This window comes from Moschus berezovskii, chromosome 15 (assembly GCF_049115385.1).
Source record: "Moschus berezovskii isolate FMDL1 chromosome 15, NW_MosBer_1.0, whole genome shotgun sequence".
Taxonomy (NCBI): Eukaryota; Metazoa; Chordata; class Mammalia; order Artiodactyla; family Moschidae; genus Moschus; species Moschus berezovskii.
Genome location: NC_142474.1, coordinates 8,425,696 through 8,449,534, shown reverse-complemented (window position 1 = coordinate 8,449,534; position 23,839 = coordinate 8,425,696). Strand labels below are relative to the sequence as shown.

The following is a 23,839-nucleotide window of genomic DNA, read 5'->3' as shown; positions in this document are numbered from 1 at the left end:
ACCTAAAAGAGAAAGAATGAAGAGGGAAGACATGAGAAATTAAAGGTCAGTGGGTCACAAGACAATGTTTCTGCTCCTTGTCTAAATGGATAGAATTCATAGACATCCAGCTTCCTGGAGTAGTTGGCACCATTATTGGATTTATCTAGAGAACCAAGAGGAGATGGAGAGATGGCAACAATTCTATGACTTAGATTCAGGACTTGGAGAATCCATAATAGTGTTATTCAAAATAAGTTGATTTCCTATATTCCCTGATAAATAAGTCACAAGTTTTCTAGGGCTTGCTAACACTGGTGGGAAATGTTGAATACGTTCAGGTCTTATGTCAGAAATCTACACTTTTCTGAATCAGTTCCCATAATCATTGTGGCAGCTTAACCCTGTTCAGTCAAGTAGGGTTGGGCATAATCAAACACGTTTCTTTAGGACTGGTCTCAAGCCATAGAAATTGATGGAAAGACATTCAGTTTCTTCTTTGAGGGTCATTCTCTCATCTTTCTGACTCCTGCTTTCCCAGATATTTAAGTATTATAGTGGCTGCCACAGAGCTAAATTGCTGTGTAATCATTGGAGGCAGCTCCTCATCCCATGTTCATTCCTTATGTGCTTTTTTCTTCTTAATCTCTAAGAAAGGGTATGGACATAAGTCCACTTTTTGCAAATAACCTATAAAACTATGTGTCTATTCAAGTTATATATACACTGAAAATGCAACTGAAATGTTTAAAAGATGAGTATAAAATAAATGTGACCAATGCAATTATGAAAATGTAAAATGGTTATTGGGATAAGAAGGGAAAATTGGGCAGTTACTCCTTTGGTCTTTAAAATTCTGGTTTAGAGTCAAATTAAACGGGAACTATTCTATGTGTTTAAAATATATTAAGAATTTCCAACATGGCTCTTAACTCTGGAGTCTATATTATAAGGAGGAAAGAAGCTGAACAGAACAGCTTGTCCTAAAAAGTCTAGTATTCCAAATTTGCTGACAGATTCAATAGAAACCTAGATTCCAGTAAGAAATGTCTAACTTTTTTTTTTTTTTTTTTGGTGGTGGGGGGGTTGCTTCCCTGGTGGCTCAGAGGTTAAAGCGTCCGCCTGCAATGCGGGAGACCCAGGTTCCGTCCCTGGGTTGAGAAGATCCCCTGGAGAAGGAAATGGCAACTTTTTTTATATATATCTGTTGCTATGATTCCTGGGAATAATCACTAATTATAAGCCCTAAGTCTCTAATTACATGAAAAAGAAAAAAATTAGGAAAAGAAAAAAGAAATAGCCATTATACAAAAGTTAGGCTATTCAAGACATTCTCACTGACAAGTTTCAGCTGAAAAAATTTCTTACTGGATTTTGACATTAAAACCACATAAGATCTTTCTACTGTTTAATAGCAGTTATTGATATGATAGGAGAGAGAGCTAGAAATGCTTATACAGAGACTTAAAATGTCATCTAAACACTAACATAGTGTGCACAATTGTTTGCTTTTAATAATTAATTCCTTATTTAATTGAGTTTTCACTGTCACACATTTGAGGATAGAATCCAACAGGGTGTTAACGTGAGCCACTCCCGGGCCCCCGACGAAAGATACACTGATGTCTTAACCCCCGTGTGCATGAAAAACTCAGCTCTCCTGTGTTCTCCTTTACGTTCACACTACCACCACACTGACACGCCCCGCACCAGGTATGTGGGGTTTCCCACACCAAGCCATTCTGTGATATCGCTTGGGGTCATAATTCAACCCAGTTCTGACTATCTACCTGGGGATTGTGTCAGATACCACAGGTTAAGGGCCCAAGTCCCAAAAGATTGCCCCTCATCCCTAACTTCAAACCCCAAGTTTAGGTGGTCACCTGTGCTTTGGTAGGTTGGTTCTAAGTGTTTCTGGGCCTCTTATTCACCCAGCAACTCCACTTGGAAGCTCTCCAAACCCCATACTGTTGGGATTTTTATGGAGGCAGCATCATCTAGCAGGCATGATCTTTCATGACCAACTTCATTTCTCAAACCTCTTGAAATCCACTCCAAAACGTGGGAAGTAAATCCCTAAACAATTTACCTGGGATTTGTTCATCTTCGAAGAAGAGAACCAAGAGTGATGACATCAAAGCTGGATAAGAAAGAATGAAGAATGGAATCATGAGACATCTAACACAGCAGCTCTTATTATTATTTACCAAGAAAATGGCCCTTTGACCCATCTGGTCCAAGAAGTACAGGAAATAACAGTGAGGGAATATCCACTTGTCAGAATTCTGAAATGATCACGTAGAACTTTTTATACTGAGAAAATGTAAGTAGAGGGCTTGCTTCCCTGGTGGCTTGGCGGTAAAAAATCTGCCTGCCAACGCAGGAGACTCAAGTTTGATCCCTAGGTCAGTAAGATCCCCTGGAGAAGGAAATGGCAACCCACTCCAGTATTCTTGCCTGGGAAATCCCATGGACAGACGAGTCTGGAGGGCTACAGTTCATGGGTAGAAAAAGAGTCAGAGGTGACTTAGCAACCAAAAAACAAATGTAAGCAATGGGTTTCTATGGAATGAATCCTCATGACGTGTCTTTTTCTCTTTAACACATCTGCACTCTTCCTTTGCCCTTCCATTGCAATGCGTATTTTTTCTTCTGAAAGTTGAACCGAAGTTTTCATGAATCACAATGATCAATCAATGGTCTTCAAATATGGTGTGATCACCCAGGTTTTGCTCACCCTGGAGAGGAAAATTCTGGCCCCCAAACTCTTCTTTCAGGGATTCTTCTGTCTCTGCCTTAAAATCCTAGGGAGAGGTTTCAGTTTAGAAATATGTTCTTCCAGGTGTGATTTCTGTCTTTGGGGCCTCCTGCTTTTTCCTTCAGTGGGATGGTTTTGTTTCTGACTGGGCGTAGCAGCCACATTTCCATCAGTTGGACTCTGTATGTGGACTCCCAGCGTTCAAGTGCCTGGTAAGCTGGACCTTTTCTAAAGTCCAATTAAGACTGCAGAGTGAGACAAAGCTGCAGGAGGCAGAACGAGCCTAGAAGCCTCGATTATACCTTGTGACCTAAGGAAAATAGGTCCAATGGTGTGATTATCAAAATATATAGCATAATTGCTTCCTAGGGCACATAGAAGGCAAGTCATTATGCCGGAAAAAATCCAGTGAGGGGAGGCGGGGGGAATCATGCATGTGTGCTAGGTTGCTTCAGTCGTGTCCGACTCTTTATGACCCCATGGACTCCTGCCAGGCTCCTCTGTCCATGGGATTCTCTAGGCAAGAATACTGGAGTGGGTTGCCATGCCCTCCTGCAGGGGATCTTCCTGACCCAGGGATTGAACCTGCATCTCCTGCTTTGGCAGGTGGGTTCTCCACCACCAGTGCCACCTGGGAAGCCCCACAAAGAAAGCCTCACAATGAGACGGGGAGTAAAACAGACCTCACTAAAACAGATTTTTAAGCAGTTTTAAAATCTACTCATTTACCAGGGAATAAATCACTTTAGCTCTCTGTAAACAAAGTTATAAAACGTGCTCCTAAAGGTGTGGTAATGCCGACTTCACAGCCTGGTTGGGTGGACTGAGTGACATATCTAAAAATCCTTGTAACATTGATCGCAAGGGATGCTAGTCCAGTGTATTGTATTCTGGCTTGCTCCCTGCAACATACGTGTTTTGTTTTTTTTTTTACTGCACCAGGAGGCATGTGGGCTCTTAAGTTCCCTGACCAGAGATCCAACCCAAGCCTCCTGTGGTGGAAGTTCGGAGTCTTAACTCCTGGACTGCCAGGGAAGTACCATGGGCTTGCTTTTCACAAGTGCTATCTCGTTTTAACCCCGGAACAACCTAATGAGGCAAATATTATTCCTAGGCTCATTTTTCAGATAAGAAAACATGATGAGTGGAAATAAGATGCCCTGGGAGGCAGTATTCTGTGACAGGACGTGGTCTAAACACAAACACCGTGCTCTTAAAACCTCATGCAGCACAGCAGACATCACCCCGCCTCCCAGCCCCCTGAAATCTTTTCTGGTCAAATCTGCTCCCTGGCCATTCCCGCAAACTGAAGCTCACATTTTTTCTTCCAATATATGCATAGTATAAAATAACTAATATAATGGTTATAATATTTGTTTCTATAATAAATATTCCTTCCCTTCCCTGCTGTTCACTGCTCTTCAACCCAGCCGAACAGGCTGCAGATCCAACTTGCATCAGTGGAACTTTGGGGACAAGATTTTAGCTGCTTGTTGTTCAGTTGTGTCGGACTCCCTGCGACCCCATGGACTGCAGCACATAGGGTTTCCCTGTCCATCACCAGCTCCTGGAGTCCGCTCAAACTCAGGTCCATTGAGTCGATGATGCCACCCAACCATCTCATGCTCTGTCGCTGCCCCCTTCTCCTCTTGCCTTCTTCAGCCATGTACAAACCTTGCACCTTCACAGAGCACCTTCTTTTTTAAAAAGGGGGCTGCTGGGAGCGCCCGTCATAAGGCCTGCAAGTCAGGAGCTCCGCCCTCTGTCTCCTTTCTCCCGACCATCGACCATCGGGGAAGCCCCCTCGGGGCGTCCCTGGAAAGGGATGCGGGCAGAGAGCGCGTCCACTCTCCGCGCACCAAGCCCAGCTCCGCCCAGCCCTTCGCCCCCCGCCCCGAGCGCTCGGAGCTCCCTGCCAACCCTTTAACTTGCGGGCGCACCCGCTTCGCCCAGGTGACCACGGAAGGGCGGGTTCCGGACGCTGCAGGAGTTTTTCCCCGGAACAGCCGGGAGAACTGGAACACGGACTCGGCAGAAAACTGGAAAGTAAGGTAGGGAGAGCGCTGGCAATGGCACATGCGCAGAAGAGGCCGCCGGGCCGTCCTCGCCAGGGCTCCCCAAGGGGCGGTCCGCGCTTTTCCGGACTACATTCTCCATAAGGCACCGCGGCCGCCGCCCACAGCGGGGGCTCCTTAGAGGAGTTTCTGCTGTCCTTACCCGGCTTGGGTGATTGCCCAGAGCCATTAACACAAAAAGAGTGCATATGAACTTCATCGAAGACTAAAGATGAGAGAGAAGATGACAGACTATGAAATGTCCCCCCAAATGCAAATGATTCCCTAGGCCTTATCTTTCTCTTAAACTTCCAGGAGCACCAGAAGGGCTTCCCAGGTGGCGCTGCTGGTAAAGAATCCGCCTGCCAATGAAGGAGACATAAGAGATGCGGGTTCAATCCCTGTATCCGGAAGATCCCCTGGAGGAGGGCCTGGCAACCCACTCCTGTGTTATTTTTTGGAGAATCCAATGGACAGAGGAGCCTGGTGGGCTAGCTCAATAGGGTCGCACAGAACCAAACACTGCTGAAACGACTTAGCAGCAGCAGAAACACTAGAGGCTGATAGTCCCTTATTCTTCCTGCTGTTGTTCCCACTCAACATCAGAAAATGCAGTGAGGAGTATGCCCAGTGAGCATTTCACATGTGAGAAAGCCTTCTACCATAGCCTGGATCTCATAGGGGAGCAATCAGAAAAATGTGTGTTGCATGGTTGCCTGGCTTAGTGGCTTGGAAAGAGTAGGATTGGAATTGAAGGATTGAGTGCAGACAAGAATATTAGAGGAAAAAGAAGGAATTTATGGCACTGGGCAAAAGCTGTGAAGATCTTTGTGTTTGTATTAGTTTTATATGACTGTGTAACAAAGTGTTAATGACCAGGGTTCTTGGTCTCCTTAATCAACAGGAATCAATAAGAAGCCAGACAAGAAATTCAAGCAAGGCTTTATTGGGGCCCCTGCTGCAGCAGTGGGGAGTGAAGGCAGAGGGCACGGGTTAGATTCCTAGTTGGGGAGCTAGAAGTCCACATTCCTCTCAGCCAAAAAGCCAGACTATAACAACAAGAGAAACATTGTAACAAATTCAATAAAGCCTTTAAAAACTGTCTACACGTAATATTTTTTAAAGAAATAAAACATAAGACAAATCTATTAAGCATAATTCTTTTTTTTAAACATATACAAGTTTAGATAAAGTTGTGTACATTAAATACATTTGATTGTGTAAATTTAGATAAAATTTAGAAAGATATTGCAAGAATGAGGGGGAAACAGGGAAAGGGGCTGGGGTCTTTAGTTGTATAGCTTCCTAGGTCTCCAACTCCACACCTCAGTCCTGTCATCACAGAGCTCAGGGACTGGCCCTCGGAAGTGATGGTTAGTCAGGGAGTCTAAGGGGAGGGGAGGGGAGAAGTAGGGGAGGGGTGGGAGAGGAGGGTAGGTGGCTGGAGGGAATATAGGAAAGAGAAGAGACCAATAAAAAGGCATACGTGCAAGCAGACGTTGGATAATGCAGTTTCCACTGTGGCCACTAGGTGGAGGTATTATTGCAGATCAGCGGCCATTGGCGGCAGGTGAACTTCGTTGTCGGGGCAGAAGGCTCCCACTGCTGTTAACCTGGGTCGACTCCTCTGTGGTGGATATCTATTATAGTTAGTTGTTTAGCTTTTGTTTGGTCCTCCTGACATCTGCACCACTTTTTCCTGATAACAGGCACTTCCATTTTTCTTTGGAGAACAATCCGATCCCCATTAAGTTCTACCATATACACTCACATAGGCTATGCATTGCACAACTTCGCGGGGTCTGTCCGTTTTAGACTGCTGGGTGGTGCCCACAGGAACCAAGCAGTACTCAGCCTACGCAGCTGTCAGTGTCAGGCCACTGAATGATGGTCCAGTAAGCTGCCCATCCTACTTCTGGTCTAGGTGGAGCTGATTCGTTCTGATATGGATGCCATGAAGTCACTGCCCATTAACTCCGGCCATGTGGATCCCTGGAGTTATCCTGGTGACGATTCTTGCCAGCTCCAACCAATTCCTTTCTGATTTCGTTAGCCAGAGATACTTTCTGTTGCCAACAAAGAACTTAAAACAGGTCACAATCTGCACCTCAAATCTTCCTCAAACTGGAAGTCAGATCTCAGCCACGGGTCTTGAGTATTAGAATTAAAATTTGTTTTTATTCATTATCTATTCATTTGTGGCTCAGCTGGTAAAGAATCTGCCTGCAATGCGGGAGACCTAGGTTCGATCCCTGGGTTGGGAGGATCCCCTGGAGAAAGGGAAAGGCTACCCACTCCAGTATTCTGGCCTGGAGAAATCCATGGACTGTATAGTCCATGGGGTCATAAAGAGTCAGACACGACTGAGCAACTTTCGTTTTCATTCATTCATTTATTCATATAATAAATATCTGGGAGCACCTCTTAGATTTGCATATTTAGTGAACTGGGAAACTGTTTTACTAAATACACAAATCTAGGCTGTCTGTGATGTAAATAGTGATCCCTAGGGTTGTGCAGTGCACAACTTGTGCACCTCTCCCGAACAGCCCTGGACACCACTCTCTCCTCCAATACCCAAGTCTCCTCAAATGCATGGAGACCCCTTCACCTCAATAGGGGTAAATGGGGGGTCTCACCGTGAAGTGGCAGGATCCCCTTCCTGTCTGGACATCACGTCCCCTGGTTTCTTCCAAGAGCCCAGTCTGTGCTGGGAACAGTCTCTGATGACCCTGTCGTAAACAGGGCTGGCCTCCTGGGGTGGGGGCTTGGGCTGGGCCAGATGGCACTGAAACAGTCCATGGAAGGCCTCCCGGAAACGCTGGGACATGAGGGCATAGACGATAGGGTTGATGGCGCTGTTCACATAGATGCAAAGGCGGCAGAAGAGAAGGAAGCCAAGGTTGAGGTAGGGTGGGCTCAGGAAGGAATTCACTACCACCAGGGCACGGTAGGGCAGCCACAGCAGAGCGAAAAGGACCACCACCACAGCCAGCATCTTGGTGACCTGCCAGGTGAGACAGGAAAACAAGAAACGCATGGGCGCCAAGGGAGAATCCTGGCTTCCAGGTCTTTCTGTAACACAAGAGTGTCCGGGCCTGGCCAATCTGTGATGGCATGCATGTCCTCACTTCAACTCCATCCTCACCTAGAAAACTGCTCTGCATCCTTCTCTGCTCTGCTCAAGTCTTTGGAAACCTCCCAGCTCCAATCTACCTCCAAAGCCTTTGAATGGGCGGCTCCCACATACTGGAGGCAAATTCACTCATCCACTGAGCTTCAGTCCCTTTCTCTATAAGATGGAGACACGGTACTGCTGTCAGCATAGGTGGGCACGAGAACTGAAGGAGTTCATGCCAGTAAAGAATGTAGAATAGTGCCAGGCATATGAGAGATGCTTTTGTGGGTTTATTGTGGGTTTACTGCTGCTGCTACTACTACTAACATAATCTCTGCGACCACTATTGCAACTGCATGAGGTTCAGAGTGGGCACAGCTGGGTTAGAATCCTTGCTCCACCGCAAACCAGCTGTTTGACCCCTGACTGTCCCTCTCCCAAGCTAGGATCGCTTCTCCCCCACAGACCCAGCCACACGCTTCCTTCTGGCTCTTTCACTTGCCCTGCTTCCTTCCTTCTGACTCTCCTTCCTGCCTTTGCTCTTGGTCACCTGTTTGCCTCTCCCTGCTCCCTCCTCTTCATTTCCTAACTCTTCAGATCTCCGCAGCACTTCCCTCACAGCACAGACTAAATAAAGCCTCCAAGAGGAGTGCACACTGGAAGGTGTTTCAAAAGCTGCGCAGTTTCTAAATTCTGGAATGAAATCGCCACAAGGGGGCGTCTGTCAAGGGAGCCGGGACATCACTAACACTGCGGAGGATAGCAGCGCACACGATCCCCGGACCCAGGAGTCCTCAGTGACCCCTCCAGAGACCAAAACATGTTGGCAAACGTTATGAGCTGAAACTGCTCAAACAGTCCTGTCACTGGTTCTGTGACAAGAAAACCCTGGATACATTCAATCAGCTCTGGGGAATACAGGAGAAACAACTTTCTCATCAAGGCAGAAGCTAGCCTGGTTTTCCAGCATGCGATTACTTCTTAGAGTCTGTGAGTTTAGTTCCTCTCCTAACAGGCTTGGCTCTGGCTGAGTCAATAAATTCATGTTATATAATATTCTCCAGGAACCATGAAAAATCACAGGAATTCCCTAGAAGGTCTTGACCTCTGATTGTACCAAATTCAGATCCTGTTCCATTCTATTTTATGTTCACTTAGGTGAGAAATACCAGCAGGGTGGTGGGCTCTGGAGCCAGGTTTCCTCGGTTCAAATCTTGGTTCTGTCACTTACCAACTCTGTGACATTGGGCAGCTTCCGTGGCCCAGTTTCCTCTGAGATGATGACATATGATACATCAGAGTTGGTATAAAAATTCAGCGTCATAAAAATAAAACATAAGTGCCCCAACAAAACACTAGCAATAGGTACCATATATTGAACACTTACTATATGTCAGATTTATCTTAACTACCATCCATTGAGGTAGATAGACACTATAATTATTCTTATTTTCCAGTGGAGGAAATCAAGTCTCAGCAAGGTGACGTAACTTACTCAAAGCCACACTGCAAGACATTAGCAAAGCTAGGGGCCAGAATCTAGGTCTAGAATACTCTTTTTCACTTCCAGAAGTTTTACCTACAGCATAGATCAGGCCGGATTTTGGTCCCAGCCACCCCCCCCCCCGCCCCCCCGCCCCGGGTTGAGCCCAAGAGCAGTGACAGTAGTAAATAAGTGGGAGGGCAGGAGCTGATTTGTCTGGAACCTAAAACCTTCTGTTTCAGACCTGCTCAGCCTGTGTCCTGCCACCTTCCCTCTAAAAACTACTTTGATCTAAGTTGTCTGCAAGCAGGATGGGTCAGAGGGGCTTCTGGAGGCAGCTGGAAGAGCCCCCCAACAGCGTGCCGATCCTAATAGGCAGGGAGATGGCACAGATGATTCTTGCCTGGGTCAGGAGTGATTCAGCCAGGACGAGGTGCCTCCACCTCCCACATGAGCTGTGGGTCGGGGTGGAAGGCTGAAGATAAAAACCAGCTGGACCCAGAGAGCGCCCCTCCCACCTCCATTCCCGGAAACCCGGTGGTGAAACTGCTGGAACAGGGGTGAGGATACAGGGATGGGCAGTTGGGCTCCTGCTCCCAGGTCCCCTGCTGTGTCCCCTTGGTCACTCCCTTGTCCCCTCTGCTTGCTGCCTTGTCCGTAAATTCAGGTAGTAAACCTCCAAAACAGGAGTGATTTCAGGAACCACCAGATAATCAGGCACACAGCAAGTGCTCAGTAAATGCTGGATTTCTCCCCAGGACCCTTTCTCCTCTTGGGCTTTCAGACTGTCCATTGAAGCAGCGTTAGCACCAGAGGGTGTGGAATTGTCCTGAAAGTCGTTTCACCTCTCTGAGCCTCACTTTCCTCATCAGTAGAAGAAGGGGAATAATGGCTCTGGTGGAGGGCCTCACTAAGGAAATATAATAATAAACCCACATGAATTTAGCCTTTAGGGTCCGACTCTGCCACCCAATGGACTGCAGCCTCCCAGGCTCCCCTGTCCGTGCGATTTTCCAGGCAAGAATACTGGAGTGAGTTGCCATTTCCTTCTCCAGGGGATCTTCCCGACCCAGGGATCGAACCCAAGTCTCCTGCACTGCAGGCAGACTCTTTACCATCTGAGCCACGAGAAAAGCCCAGGTTTGTGACATAATTCTAAATGAATTATTCCATTTCTGTGGGCACTCCAAAGTACTCCACATTGCCCTTATCTCATACAACAGGAGAGGAAACAGGCTCAGAAAGGCAGAAGTGATCTCTCCCAAAACAAGCCCAATAAGTGTCACGACCTGGATTTGCGCTTGACTCCAGAGGGCTTCCCTGGTGGCTCAGACGTTAAAGAATCTGCCTGCAATGCAGGAAACCTGGGTTCTATCCCTGGGTCGGGAAGACCCCCGCCCTGGAGAAGCGAATGGCTACCCACTCCAGTATACTTGCCTAAAGTATTTGGACAGAGGCGCCTGGCGGGTTACAGTCCACGGGGTCGCAAAGTCGGACACGACTGAGCCACTAATCCGTTCACTACATGTTTGACTCCAGAAGGGCCCAAGGTGCCATCCACCAATCTGCCGCAGGCTCAGTACAGGGGTCTGAAAGAGGGCGGGAGGAGGCCCTACCTGCTTCCGGGAGTTGAGGGCACCCCTCCTGGCGCGGCAAGACAAGCGGCCTTGGCCAGCGGGGCCGCCCTGGTGCACAGAGCCCGAGCGTCCGGGGTCGCCCGGAGGCAGCGGCCCCGCGAAGAGGACGCGCGCTATGAGCGCGTAGCACACGGTGGCCGTGCCCAGGGGCAGCGCGTAGAAGAGCGCGAAGTCCAGGAAGTAGACCGGCAGGTAGAGCGAGCGCGACACGCGGTAGCCGCACTGCACCTGCACGCCGTCGGCGTACGCGGTCTCGCGCGTGTCCACCAGGAAGAGCCAGAGCACGCAGTAGGCGCCGGTGCCCAGCCACACCAGCGCCGCGACGCGCTTGGCCCGCGCCGCGGTGCACAGGGCCTGGGCGCTCAGAGGGCGGCAGATGGCGAGGTAGCGCTCCACCGTGAAGGCGGCGATGGAGCCCGTGGACGCGTTGATGCCCACGTACTGCAGGTAGGTGATGCCCAGGCAGCCGGCGTGGCCGAAGATCCAAACCCGGGCGGAGGCCGCCTCGGTCACCGTGGGCACTCCAGCCGCCAGGAGCACCAGCAGGTCCGCGGTGGCCAGGCTCACCAGGTAACAGTTGGTGGACGTGACCATGTGGCGGCTCCGGACCACCACCAGGACCACCATGGCGTTGCCCGCCACCCCCACGGCGCACACGAGGGGCACCAGGGTCAAGGTCACTGCCTGGACAGTCAGTGGGGGGCGGGGCATGAAGCCCGGGCCCGAAGAGTTTGCGCGCTCAGAGTGCTCCGTGGGCTTCTCCATGCGCCCCGGTCCGCGCTGCTCCGCGAAGGCAGCAGCGAGTTGGGGAATGACTCCCGGGTGCAAAGGTGTCCTCGGAGAATCTCCCTGCAGTAAGCTGCGCGTCTCGGGAAGCGGCGGGGAGGCGAGTCTCGCAGCTGTCTCAGCTTAACTGGTTTCTCCAACTCCAGGCAGGGTCTCACTGCCACTACCGGGACGCTGGGAACTCGGACGCATCAGGAATTAGGCTCGTGCTGCTCAGTTGGCGCGATCGCTCCCGGGGTGGGGTTGACTGCAGGAGAGCGTTCTGGATTGTAGGGTCGCGCTCTAGCAGGGGACCGGGAGCCCGAACGCCGCCTCCTTCAGGACCGACTGCTGGAGCGCTCTCAGCTCTTACCCTTCCTCTCCAGGTTCCGGAGGCTCAGGACTCCAGTCGATGAAACTCGGTGCGCGGACTGACCGACCTTCGCCTCTCTGACCTCTGTCTTCGCTCGGCTCTGCGCGACTCCCCCAGGCAGGTTCCTGTTCTGTTCCCTTGTCCTCTCCACTGATGCCCCTGGCTCATTCCGGCTGCCCCAGCCCGGCACCAGTTCTTTCCAGCAGCTCCTGGCACCGCACGAGGTCAGATGGGGGGCGCAGAGTGCGGTGGGGAACGGAAGTTGAAAAAGGAACGGTGCGCCCTGCTCGCGCGCCCCTGCCGTGGGCTTTGCTTCCTCCCGTCTTTCTCTACAGGAGCATCTCCTCTGGACCCGGAGCTGGGTGGCGGGGTAGGGGAGGAGTCGGAGACCCGCTGGCTTCCCAACACAGTTCCGGGATCCTATGGGATCCTATCCTGTTCTCCCCGGCAGAAACCTCAGCCCCGCTGCTGACAAATGGGGAGCAGAGACCCAGAGCTACGGAAAAGGAAAGCTACTTGCTCCTCTGGACTTGGGTTGCTCCTGTCTCCTCCTAAACGTCTCATCTCGTTTGTCACCTTTTCACTTTCTCTTGTTTGTGAACCAGTGAAGTTGCTCAGTCGTGTCCGACTTTTTGTGATCCCAAGGACTGTAGCCTACCAGGCTCCTCCATTCATGGAATTTTCCAGGCAAGGGTACTGGAGTAGGTTGCCATTTCCTTCTCTTGCTTACTTTTCCCAATTTTCTTTCCTTCCTCCTGAAGACAACCTGTAAATTCTTGGAGGGTGCCCCGCCCCACAAGAATCTCTCCCGTCTAGACAGTGCCATTCACAGGGCACAAACCTGTTAGGAATCTTAAGCTCTGTTCCTGCTGCCGAAAAGATGCTTAAGGGTAGTTGAATGAATGAAAGAACTTGTCTCGTCACTAGAGGAAGCTCCTTGAAGGTGGGACCACACTAAGCTTCCTAAGAGGCATAGAGGCTGCTTCCAGGGAGCCTAGCTTCCTGCCTGCACCCAGCCGACGCTGACAGGTGTTTGCTGCTGACGATCCATCAATTATGCTCTCTAAAAATTATATCTTCATCTGTGAAGTGGAATAATAATGACAGAACCCATCTCGGAGTGTCCTTGGGAGGCTCACACGATTGATGGGGGGAAAATCCACGCGAAACACTTAGCTGTGCTTGACCGTGGCAAGGGGCGAATACATGGGTAGTTACAGTTCTATCTCCGTCCGTCCGTCCGTCCATCTGTCCGTCCACCTGTTTATCTACCGACCTATCCCTCTCCCCCCCTTCTTCTCCCCTTCTTCTCTGAAGAGCTTGCCCTGTCTACAAATCTGATAAATGGACAAAGAAAGAATGAGAGGGAACTTGCCAGGGGAGTATTCTGGGGGCATCAGCCAAGATTTCATTGTCCCGTTGTCAGTCTTTATAAGGAATGATGACTAATGTGCATGAAACACCGGGTATTGCCCGGCGATGCTCTGAGTGCTTTTCAAATATGTTCTTCTATACTCCCAGTGTCCTATGGAGAAAAAGCATTATTAGATCCCCACTCTGCCCTGTTCAAACTTCTGACACACAATCCATGAGCTTTGTAACATGGGTGGTTGTTAGATAATGATAACAGAACACAAGTGAATCGAACTGTCCTCAATTATCAGAAAGCAAAGACTATCAAAGTGGGAAGGTATCGGGGTCCAGCCCCGATATGACCCAGGGTATCCTCGGGATGAACGGCGTCGGCGTCAGAGAGAGAGAGAGAAAGAGAGAGAGACAGGGGCTGATGATTCCTTGGTTTACGCTGGAAACCAATAAAACCCCAGCACGGGGCTTGCTCTGTTTACGTAGGCCGCAGGCGCCCTCTCGAATCACTTGAGGCACCCCACCAGGGCACCCCCTCGAGTGGGTCTTAGAAGCCCAGGCAGATAAGTAAACTCAGAGGGCCCAGCGCTCCAAGGATCTCAACCAGAAAAAGGAGAATAGAGAAAAGGACGGAAAAAGAGAAAGAACGACACGGGGAGACCAAGCTTCAGTGAGCAAGGCCCAAAACTTTATTTTCCAGTGCTGCTTTTATACCCTAAGTTGTGCACATAAAAAACAGAGAAAGAGAGGTATAGAGTCACGCCAAAATCACGCGGGGTCAGCAGTCTTGACCCTTATCAGGATCAGGGCTCATTTTTGTATGTCTCGTGATATACAAAAGTTTTGGGTGGTTTACATCATCTTCTGGCCAGGTGGCCTGCTAACAGTTTATGGCCCTCTCTCCTAACAAAGGTTAGTTAGCTAGAAAAAGGCTTATATTCTTTTAAGTTGATTTTCCTAAAGTCAGGTGCTATACACATGACAAGGTTACATTCCTATAAGGTACAGGTGTAGTGAGCTACAAGAAAGGAATTTATTAACTTAAGATCTGATGTGGTTAAATCAAAGGCTGCTACTTATATTCTCTATATGTGATTAATATATTTCCAAGGATACAATAGAGGAAACTGCAGCAAGCATTGATTCAACAATGAAATCTTTTCTAGTACTATTCTAATGATTTTAACTTCTTCAACAGATTCCTGTATTTTAGAATATTAGGCTTTCTGTCCTTGCATGGCTGGGAGGCTATAAACAGTCACACTCATAGTTGTAAGAGCCCGGACAAACTTGTCATGCAAGTTAGAAAGCTATCAGAGGGGCTTGGATTGGAATACTCCTATTAAGCCGAGGAGAACTTTTAAACTACAGCTCTGAATTAATGTTTTCAGAGAAAGGTGGTTGGGGGGAAACCCCCGTAAGTATTAGAGGACTTGGTAAGAGGTGTAAGATAGTAAATCAGTCAGATTCCGGTTTTCTTTGGGGTAGATGCTCAGGTAAGTCCAGGGGGCTCCTCGAGTCCTGATTAGCCTTTGCCCGTCAGGCCTCTTCCCCAGTTGACCTTTGCCACGGGTAGGATTTCCCTCGCTGGCTCCCGGCAGGAAGGGAAACCCATTCGATAATTTAACACATGTGCACTGATGGGCTTCTGTTATGTCAGGGACTGAGCTGGGTTGTTGTTATGAAGAGGCAACTCAGAATTGGGCAAAGTGGGTATGATTGCTCCCATTTTACAGATGTGGAAGCAGAGGTTTAGAGAGATGAAGTGATCTGCTTGGTGTTAACTGACAGTAGAGATAAAGTATGGAACCAGATCTATCTGGTTCCAAACCTTCCACCAGACCCTGCCCTTTTGAAGGTATTTCAGTTAGGGGGCCACTGTGAACACAAAAGACTTGGTCCCTGGCTTCCTAGCACTTATAGTGTAGTAAGGGAGGAAGGCAGGAAGCAGATAACTACACTCGTCATAAGAGTTTTGAAGGTGCTATAGCAGTGAGACTTGGAGAGCCATAGTTTTTTTCTGTTTATTTTAGCTTTCGACCACACCGTGTAGCAAGTGGGATCTCAGTTCCACAGCCAGGGGCTGAACCCGCAGCCCCTGCTTTGGAAGCAGAGTCCTAGTCACTAGACCACCAGGGAAGTCACGGTAACGCGCCCCGAGAAAGTGACATTTAAGTAGAGTTCCCGGTCATTCTATTTGCCCATCAGCGATTCTATCCCAAACAATTCTAAGTTACTAGTTTTCACCCAGGATCCACAGAAAATGAATTTTATACGGTATCTCAGTGTACCTCACACATACACACACACACAACAAGCTGAAACGATTTTTACAGAATTACGCTTGGGCTTACTATGAGCAACGTGTGCTGGTATTTTCCATTTCATTTTTTAGAAAGACTGGCTGCCATCTGTTAATTTGGTTCCTGATCCACATTTTGTGACCCATCCTTTGAAAATCATTTCAGCCAGTCTTGCCAGTCCCATCTCCCCTCCCAGTGATCAGGGTGGGAAGAAGCAAGAGACTAATTCTAGTTAATGAATCATGACGGATTATTGCTGGGGGGGGCCTCTGGGGAGGTTATATTCTTATATAACCAGCTCGAGTGGAAGGGAGGGGTGGGGCAGAGAAAGAGAGAGGGGGGGAGAGGGGAGGGGAGAGAGGGAGGGACGGGGGAAGGGAAGGCCCCAAGGAGAGTCACGGGAGTCACGGGAGGGACACACCGGGGCCATCTGTGGTCCGATGGTGGTGATGGTGTTACAAGAAGGAGCCCTCTTCCTCTGGCTCGTGTTTATTGCTGCACGAAGAACCTCCGGTCTGAGACCTGAGCACGGGTGGGTGGTCTCGCTGTTTCACAGACCGCTCCCACCCCCCTTGGCTTCCTTCAGATCAACAGGGAAGACACAAGAGCCCCTGAGAGCTGGTGCTGCAGAGTCGCCCAGTCCTTGATCCGAGATTGGAACCCAGCACTTGAACTCATATCTAGGATCACCTTGGCATTTCCAGGTGGGCAGTGAGGTGGGGCAGCAGAGTCGTTGGCCTTCTTACCTGGTACCTTTTCCTCCTGGCGCTCATCCCGAGGATGGTCCTGTGGCAGCCAGCAGAGGGCGTCCGCTGCTGCCAGCTTTCCAAGTCCCTGGACCATTCACCGTCTCCAGCTGGAGACCCCAGCGCTCTCTCCACCACCTCAGTCAAGGGAAATTAGCACCGCCTCACCCCTCTGACTTGCTGTGGAATCAGGGTAGGAGAAAGGTCAACATTCATATTTGTGACTCTGGGAAAAATCGCATAATCCTCTCTGAACCTCATGCTTCTCATCTGTAGGTGGGAAGACGATGGTCCCATTGCTCATGTCAGAGGGCTCTTGGGACAGAAGACAGAAGGAGGTTCCAGCCCCGTGTTTTCTAGTCTCTAGGCCCAAGAGGAAGAGGCTCCAGGGGTAAAGTGTGGGACTGTCAGGAGGACTGGAATGAGCCTTCACTCTGCCCCATCCTTTTGGGCTGGGCACCCAGCCCAGTGGGTGTCCTGAAAGGAGCTGGGCCTCAGACAAGCGATCTGACAACCTCCTCCTCCTCATTTCTGTCCTTCAGAAACATGAAACTTGTCCCCACTTCAGGGCCTTTGCATTTGCAGCTTTTCCTGTCTGGAATGTTCTTTCCCTTTCTCTTTGCAGGTCTGGCTCCTGCTTACCCTTCAGGTCTCAAATCAAAAGCTTCTCCCTGGCCACTCCATCTAAGATTGCTCACCGCCCTCTTTGTGACACGAGTCTCCAGGTGAAATTATCTTGCTAATTTATTTCCTTGTTTGTTGCCACTCTCTCATCTAGGATGTAAGTTCCATAAGGAGCTTCGTGTGTCCCTTTTACCACTGGCCCACCAGACCTTAGCACAGGGCTTAATATACAGAGTTGTCCAATAAATATTTGTTGAGTAATGTAAGAAATGTTGGACTTCGCAAGTGGTGCTACTGGTAAAGAACTTACCTGCCAATGCAGGAGATGTAAGTGATGTGATTTGATCCCTGGGTTGGGCAGATCCCCTGGAGGAGGGCAGGGCAACCCTCTCCAGTGTTCTTGCTTGGAGAATCCCATGAACAGAGGAGCCTGGCAGGCTACAGTCCATGGGGTCACAAAGAGTCGGACACGACAGAAGCAACTTAGCACAATACAGCACACGGCACATGAAATGTTGGTGAATTCTGTGCATTCGACGGGCCAGATGCTTCTTTCCATGCTTATCTCATGTGGATAGGAGCAAAGTTCTGTGAGCCCCCACTGAAAGAAAGGGAAAATGATGTACAGTGAGACTTAGTGATTTGTTCAGTGTCACGCAGCTACTAACTAAGTGGTAGAATCTGGACTCTGCTGTTTGTTAGCTGTGTGACTTTGGGGAAAATAGTTAGCCTCTCTGAATCTCAATTTCTTTGCCTCTAATAAAAGATAATAATACCATCAATCTTGTACACTTCTGTGAGGTTTAAACCAGATGATGTACGTGGGGTTTTTTACAGAGTTTGGGGCACATCTGATGGCGTGCTGGAGCCAGCTTATGAGAGCCAGTTGTAGGCATCTCTTCCTAGGTCCTCTTCCAGTGACAACATGTGGGTTGCTTGAAATCACATGGTAGGAGTATTTACACCATGGAAATTAGCAAACATTATATATGAGGGCTTTTTTTTCCCTTGAAGAGCCAGTTGTTAAGCATTTACTAGCAAACTCCCCACATCCAGCAAACTCCCCAAACATCCAGCAAACGCTAGCTGTTATTGTCTGTAATGCTTTCATTTTTATAGGGGCAAAAGTTCATGTAACACTTGGGAATATTTTTTTTAAATGTGTGGGTGAGTCACTGCCCACGCAAATGACAAGGCAGCTTTGTGGGAACGGGAGATGTGATGGGGGCTGGGTGTCTTGGGGGACCAGCGTGCTCCTCGGGGATGAGGACAAACGCCTTTGGGGAGTGGGTGGAAGAGTGGCTGGAGCTTGGCCAGCTTAGCGCAATTGCTGACTCACAGCCTAAAAATACCCCAGAGCTGTGGGTGCAAGGGGCGGATGGTAGGATTTCTGTTCTCCATCCTTGTGAAAACCCAACCTCCGGGATGTGTCTTTGGACGTCAGTTCCATTAAAGGATGGATCAGACACGCCGGCTTGAAGCGCCACCCGTGTGTCCTCCCCCTGTGATGACATGTGGCACAGGGAGCCCGGGCCACTGGGCTCGCCGTGAGTCCCGGCGCTCAAATAAACACTTTGGTAGCAACAGAGTGAAAGGGAAAGTAATTTTATTTTCAGCGGAGTTTCTGGAGAAAACCCCAAGGGGATACACCACAAAACTGTTTTAAAAATCCCCTTTTCTCATCCCTATGTCTCAGTATTTCATCTTCCATGCAGCAACGTTATGAATATTTTCTCTTTTCCTCTTATTTCTACCCTGCCTGCCTCCCATCTCAAAAGTATCCACCTCTAGGGCAAATATGATACCCAATCCATTCTTCTTCCTAATATCCAATCAACCCTCGTTTTCAATGGGGTTTTCAATTGGATAAAACCTTATCAGTGGAGTAGAGTAGACCAGAATGGAATAGATAGACTGCGCTAGAATAGAAAGAATCAGATATGATTACACGGACTAGGACAGAATAGGACAGGATAGAAAACATCAAAGTGCATTGCCCAAATTAAGACTAAATGTGGGGTCTTCCCTAGGGATCCAGTGGCTAAGAATCTGCCTTCCAGTGCAGGGGATACAGGCTTGATCCCTGGTCAGGGAACTAAGATCCCATGTGCTGTGGAGCAGCCATGTCCTCGTGGGCAAATACTGAGGCTGCGAGCTCTGGAGCCTGCGTGAGATGAATGAGTCCATGCACCACAACCAAAGACCCTGTACGACACAAGGAAGATCCCACATGCCGCAACTAAGACCCGGCACAGACAAACAAATGAATAGGTAATTTTTAAAAACTGTTTTTCATTAAACGTTTATTTCAGTTTGTGTGTGTGTGTAGTTGCATGTGTGTGTGTGTGTGTGTGTGTGTAGTTGCAAAGAAACAGGTATTGCCTGCGTGGGTTGAGGTCAAAAAAGTTTCAAAGTCATTATTTTGGTATGTCTTCTCGAAGTATAGTTTTTCAGTCTTTGCAAAACTGAAATCTGTTTCCCAACCTCCCTTACAGATTGGATTCCAGTGTGATTGGAGTTCTCTCACTAATGCAGGAGATGTAAGAGACACGGGTATGATCCCTGGGTCAGGAAGATCCTCTGGAGGAGGAAATGGCAGCCCACTCCAGTATTCTTGCCTGGAGAATCCCATGGACAGTGGAACCTGGTGGGCCCGAGTCCATGGGGTCACACATAATCAGACATCCCTGAGGCGATCTAGCATACACTTAGCATGCACGTGTGCAATTCGTGAGGTGAAAGTAGAGTTGCAGTTTGGTTGCTTCTGTTTCTGTTGGTAAGCAGTGTCCTGAAAGCCCAATCTCCGTGTACGGCCATGCGAGGTAGGGATACTCAGCCCTTCACCTGGGGCTGCATTATTCACGTGGCCTGTGCTATGGACCGCTTCCCCTAGAGGTGCGCCTGAGGTAGCCCTGCTGGAGGTGCAGGGATCTCAGTATTAGGGGACTAGTTTTTTGAGGTTGAAAGGCCAAGCCTAGCCATCCATGTTTTTGGGAGCCAAGTCTCCCACATGCAGCCTGGCTCTGGTTACAGAGGCATCATTCTCATCCGTGGACACAGCTAAGAGAGTGCATCCTGAGAGCCAGCAGTTTGAATGGTGCTTCCTGATTTCTTACCTTCCTGATTATCCCAGAGCCAAGTTCCCTGGTTAAGGCAGCTCTGGACCCTCATTCCTGGAAGTCCTTTCCTCTAGTACTTCCAACCTTTCGTAAGGACTCATTCCCTGTGTTAAATATCTCCTGGCTTAAAATATCTAAGGAATTTTCTTTAATCTCTTCAGTTCAGTTCATTCGCTCAGTCGTGTCCGACTCTCCGCGACCCCATGAATCACAGCACACCAGGCCTCCCTGTCCATCACCAACTCCCAGAGTTCACTCAAACTCATGTCCACAGAGTCGGTGATGCCATCCAGCCATCTCATTCTCTGTCGTCCCCTTCTCCTCCTGCCCCCAACCTTTCCCAGCATCAGAGTCTTTTCCAGTGAGTCAACTCGTCGCATGAGGTAGCCAAAGTATTGGAGTTTCAGCTTTAGCATCAGTCCTTCCAATGAACACCCAGGATTGATCTCCTTTAGAATGGACTGGTTGGATCCCCTTGCAGTCCAAGGGACTCTCAAGAGTCTTCTCCAACACCACAGTTCAAAAGCATCAGTTCTTCGGCACTCAGCTTTCTTCACAGTCCAACTCTCACATCCATACATGACCACGGGAAAAACCATAGCCTTGACTAGGCGGACCTTTGATGGCAAAGTAATGTCTCTGCTTTTTAATATACTATCAAGGTTGGTCTTTAATCTGTAATCTTTAATCTGTAATCAAACCCTAACTGAGAGGGCACCCAGTTCAGGTCACATTGAGTTCAGTTCAGTTCAGTTCAGTCGCTCAGTCGTGTCCGACTCTTTTCGACCCCATGAATCACAGCACGCCGGGCCTCCCTGTCCATCACCAACTTCCGGAGTTCACTCAAACTCATGTCCACCGAGTCAGTGATGCCATCCAGCCATCTCATCCTCTGTCGTCCCCTTCTCCTCCCGCCCCCAATCCCTCCCAGCATCAGAGTCTTTTCCAATGAGTCAGCTCGTCACATGAGGTGGCCAAAGTATTGGAGTTTCAGCTTTAGCATCAGTCCTTCCAATGAACACTCAGGATTAATCTCCTTTAGAATGGACTGGTTGGATCCCCTTGCAGTCCAAGGGACTCTCAAGAGTCTTCTCCAACACCACAGTTCAAAAGCATCAATTCTTTGGCGATCAGCTTTCTTCACAGTCCAACTCTCACATCCATACATGACCACTGGAAAAACCATAGCCTTGACTAGACGGACCTTTGTTGGCAAAGTAATGTCTCAGCTTTTTAATATACTATCTAGGTTGGTCATAACTTTCTTTCCAAGGAGTAAGCGTCCTTTAATTTCATGGCTGCAATCAGCATCCGCAGTGATTTTGGAGCCCAAAAAAATAAAGTCTGACACTGTTTCCACTGTTTCCCCATCAGATCAAATTAGTTTCATATTTCTTTTTTTTTTCAAACTTCAAACTTTTTATTTTGTATTAGGGTATCAGATCAGTTCAGTTACTCAGTCGTGTCTGACTCTTTGTGACCCCATGGACTGCAGCACTCCAGGCCTCCCTGTCCATCACCAACTCCTGGAGTTTACTCAAACTCATGTCCATTGAGTCGGTGATGCCATCCAACCATTTCTTTCTCTGTGGTCCCCTTCTCCTCCTGCCTTCAATCTTTCCCAGCATCAGGGTCTTTTCCAATGAGTCAGTTCTTTGCATCAGGGGGCCAAAGTATTGGAGTTTCAGCTTCAGCATCACTCCTTCCAGTGAATATTCAGGACTGATTTCCTTTACGATTGACTGGTTTCATCGCCTTGCAATCCAAGAAACACTCAAGAGTCTTCTCCAACACCACAGTTCAAAAACATAAATTCTTCAGGACTCAGCTTTCTTTATGGTCCAACTCTCACATCCATATATGACCACTGGAAAAACCATAGCTTTGACTAGATGGACCTTTGTTTGCAAAGTGATGTCTCTGCTTTTTAATTCGCTGTCTAGGTTGGTCACAGTTTTTCTTCGAAGGAGCAAGCATCTTTTAATTTCATGGCTTCAGTCACCATCTGCAGTGATTTTGCAGCCCAAAAAATAAAGTCTCTCACTGTTTCTGTTGTTTCCCCATCTGTTTGCCATGAGGGGATGCCAAGATCTTAGTTTTTTGAATGGTGAGTTTTAAGCCAGCTTTGAAGTCATGCATATACATGTAACCACACCCCACTCCCATCCAGGTTGGCACATAACATTGAATAGAATCCCACGTTCAATGCAATAGAGTCTAGTTGGTTATCCATTTTGAATATAGCAGTGTGTACGTGACCTTATCTACCCATTTACTCAGATTTCACACAAAGGAAGACCTAGAAACTGACTCAGAAGCAAGAAAACTTTTTTTGATGTGTAGGAGTGATGATGAAAAGATTGCAAGCTCCTATTTTGTTTTTTAAATCCTTGTTGTTATAAACAACAGTAGACAACTCACGGCTTTACGGTCCTTAATCAGGATATACGTGCCCCCAGACCCACTCTAGCCAGCATCTGGAGGGGAGCAGAGGGCATCAGGGGAGAGAGGAGTGCTTGGCCCTGGGGACCCCATGGCCCCGCTTTCTCCTGCTCTGCCAGCCTGGGACGACAGGCCGCCCACACTCCTTGCTTCACAGCTCCTTCCTCACAACAGAATCGCCCAGACCTCTGCTCTGGGCATCATGTCCCCTCTTTCCAGCTCTGCCCTTCCTCCTCCCTCTTATAAGGACATTGTGATGACATTGCCCTGCCCCGCACACGATACTTCAGGAAAATCTCCCCATGTCAAGACCCTTGATGGTCACATCTGCAAAACCCCTTTGGCTGTGTCAGGTGACGCACTCACAGGTTTTGAGGATTAGGGCGTGGACCACTTTGGGGGGCGTTCTTCTGTCTACCATATGTTTGGTCATGAGGGAGCTGGCCTGGGCACGCAAAACTGATGGCTTGAGTCTGATGCGATTCTCCCAAACACACTGGTTGTTCAAGAGGAAACACTTGGCTTGGGATGTGTTCTTACTGCTTAGCATCTTCCCCTTTGGCCACAGACTCAGCCTGCTTCCAGTCTCTGACCATTTCCTCCTGCAAGCCCCAAATCTTCAGGAAGGAGCTGAAACAAGAGAGAATGCAATTCTACCTCCTGGGACTTCCCTGGTGGCCCAGAGGCTAAGACTCTGAGCTCCCAAGGCGGGTGGCCAGGCTTCGAACCCTGCAGGAAACTAGCTCCCATATACCTCAACTCCGCGTGCAACTAAGACCCAGTGCAGCCAAATAAATGAATAAGCAAGTATTTTAAAACATTCTACCGCCAGGTATCTGGCTGTTTAGGTAATCGTTACTGAGCCCTTGCTCAGCTTCTGCTTGAGATGCTAGGACAACTGTGGAAGACCAGACAGATAGCATGGAGTCTGCATGCTTGTGGGCATGTCATGAAACACACCATCGAGTAAACAAACAAAAGGAGAGAGCTAAATATACAAATGCATATGTCAGACAATGAAGGGTATTGGTAGAGTTATGTATAAAGATGATGGACCAATTTGATATGAGAGA

The 23,839-nt window shown here is 48.6% G+C and overlaps 1 protein-coding gene across 1 annotated transcript; it reads right to left on the bottom strand.

Annotated features, from left to right (window-relative positions):
- Positions 1 to 5,651: 5,651 nt before the first annotated feature.
- LOC129556018 (thyrotropin-releasing hormone receptor-like) lies at positions 5,652 to 12,197 on the bottom strand. The gene is made up of 2 exons (XM_055425976.2): positions 11,009 to 12,197; positions 5,652 to 7,798 (listed from the first exon to the last, which is right to left on the bottom strand). The coding sequence occupies exons 1-2, from the start codon at positions 11,792 to 11,794 to the stop codon at positions 7,427 to 7,429; spliced, it is 1,158 nt and encodes a 385-aa protein (XP_055281951.2). The 5' UTR covers positions 11,795 to 12,197; the 3' UTR covers positions 5,652 to 7,426.
- Positions 12,198 to 23,839: the final 11,642 nt, after the last annotated feature.

What these genes read in the sequence shown, in the direction of transcription:
- LOC129556018 (XM_055425976.2), bottom strand. Translation starts at nt 11,794, where the DNA reads ATGGAGAAGCCCACGGAGCACTCTGAGCGCGCAAACTCTTCGGGCCCG. An exon ending in CCCTCAACTCCCGGAAGCAG is followed by an intron (nt 7,799 to 11,008) that starts GTAGGGCCTCCT and finishes CTCACCTGGCAG; the next exon opens with GTCACCAAGATGCTGGCTGT.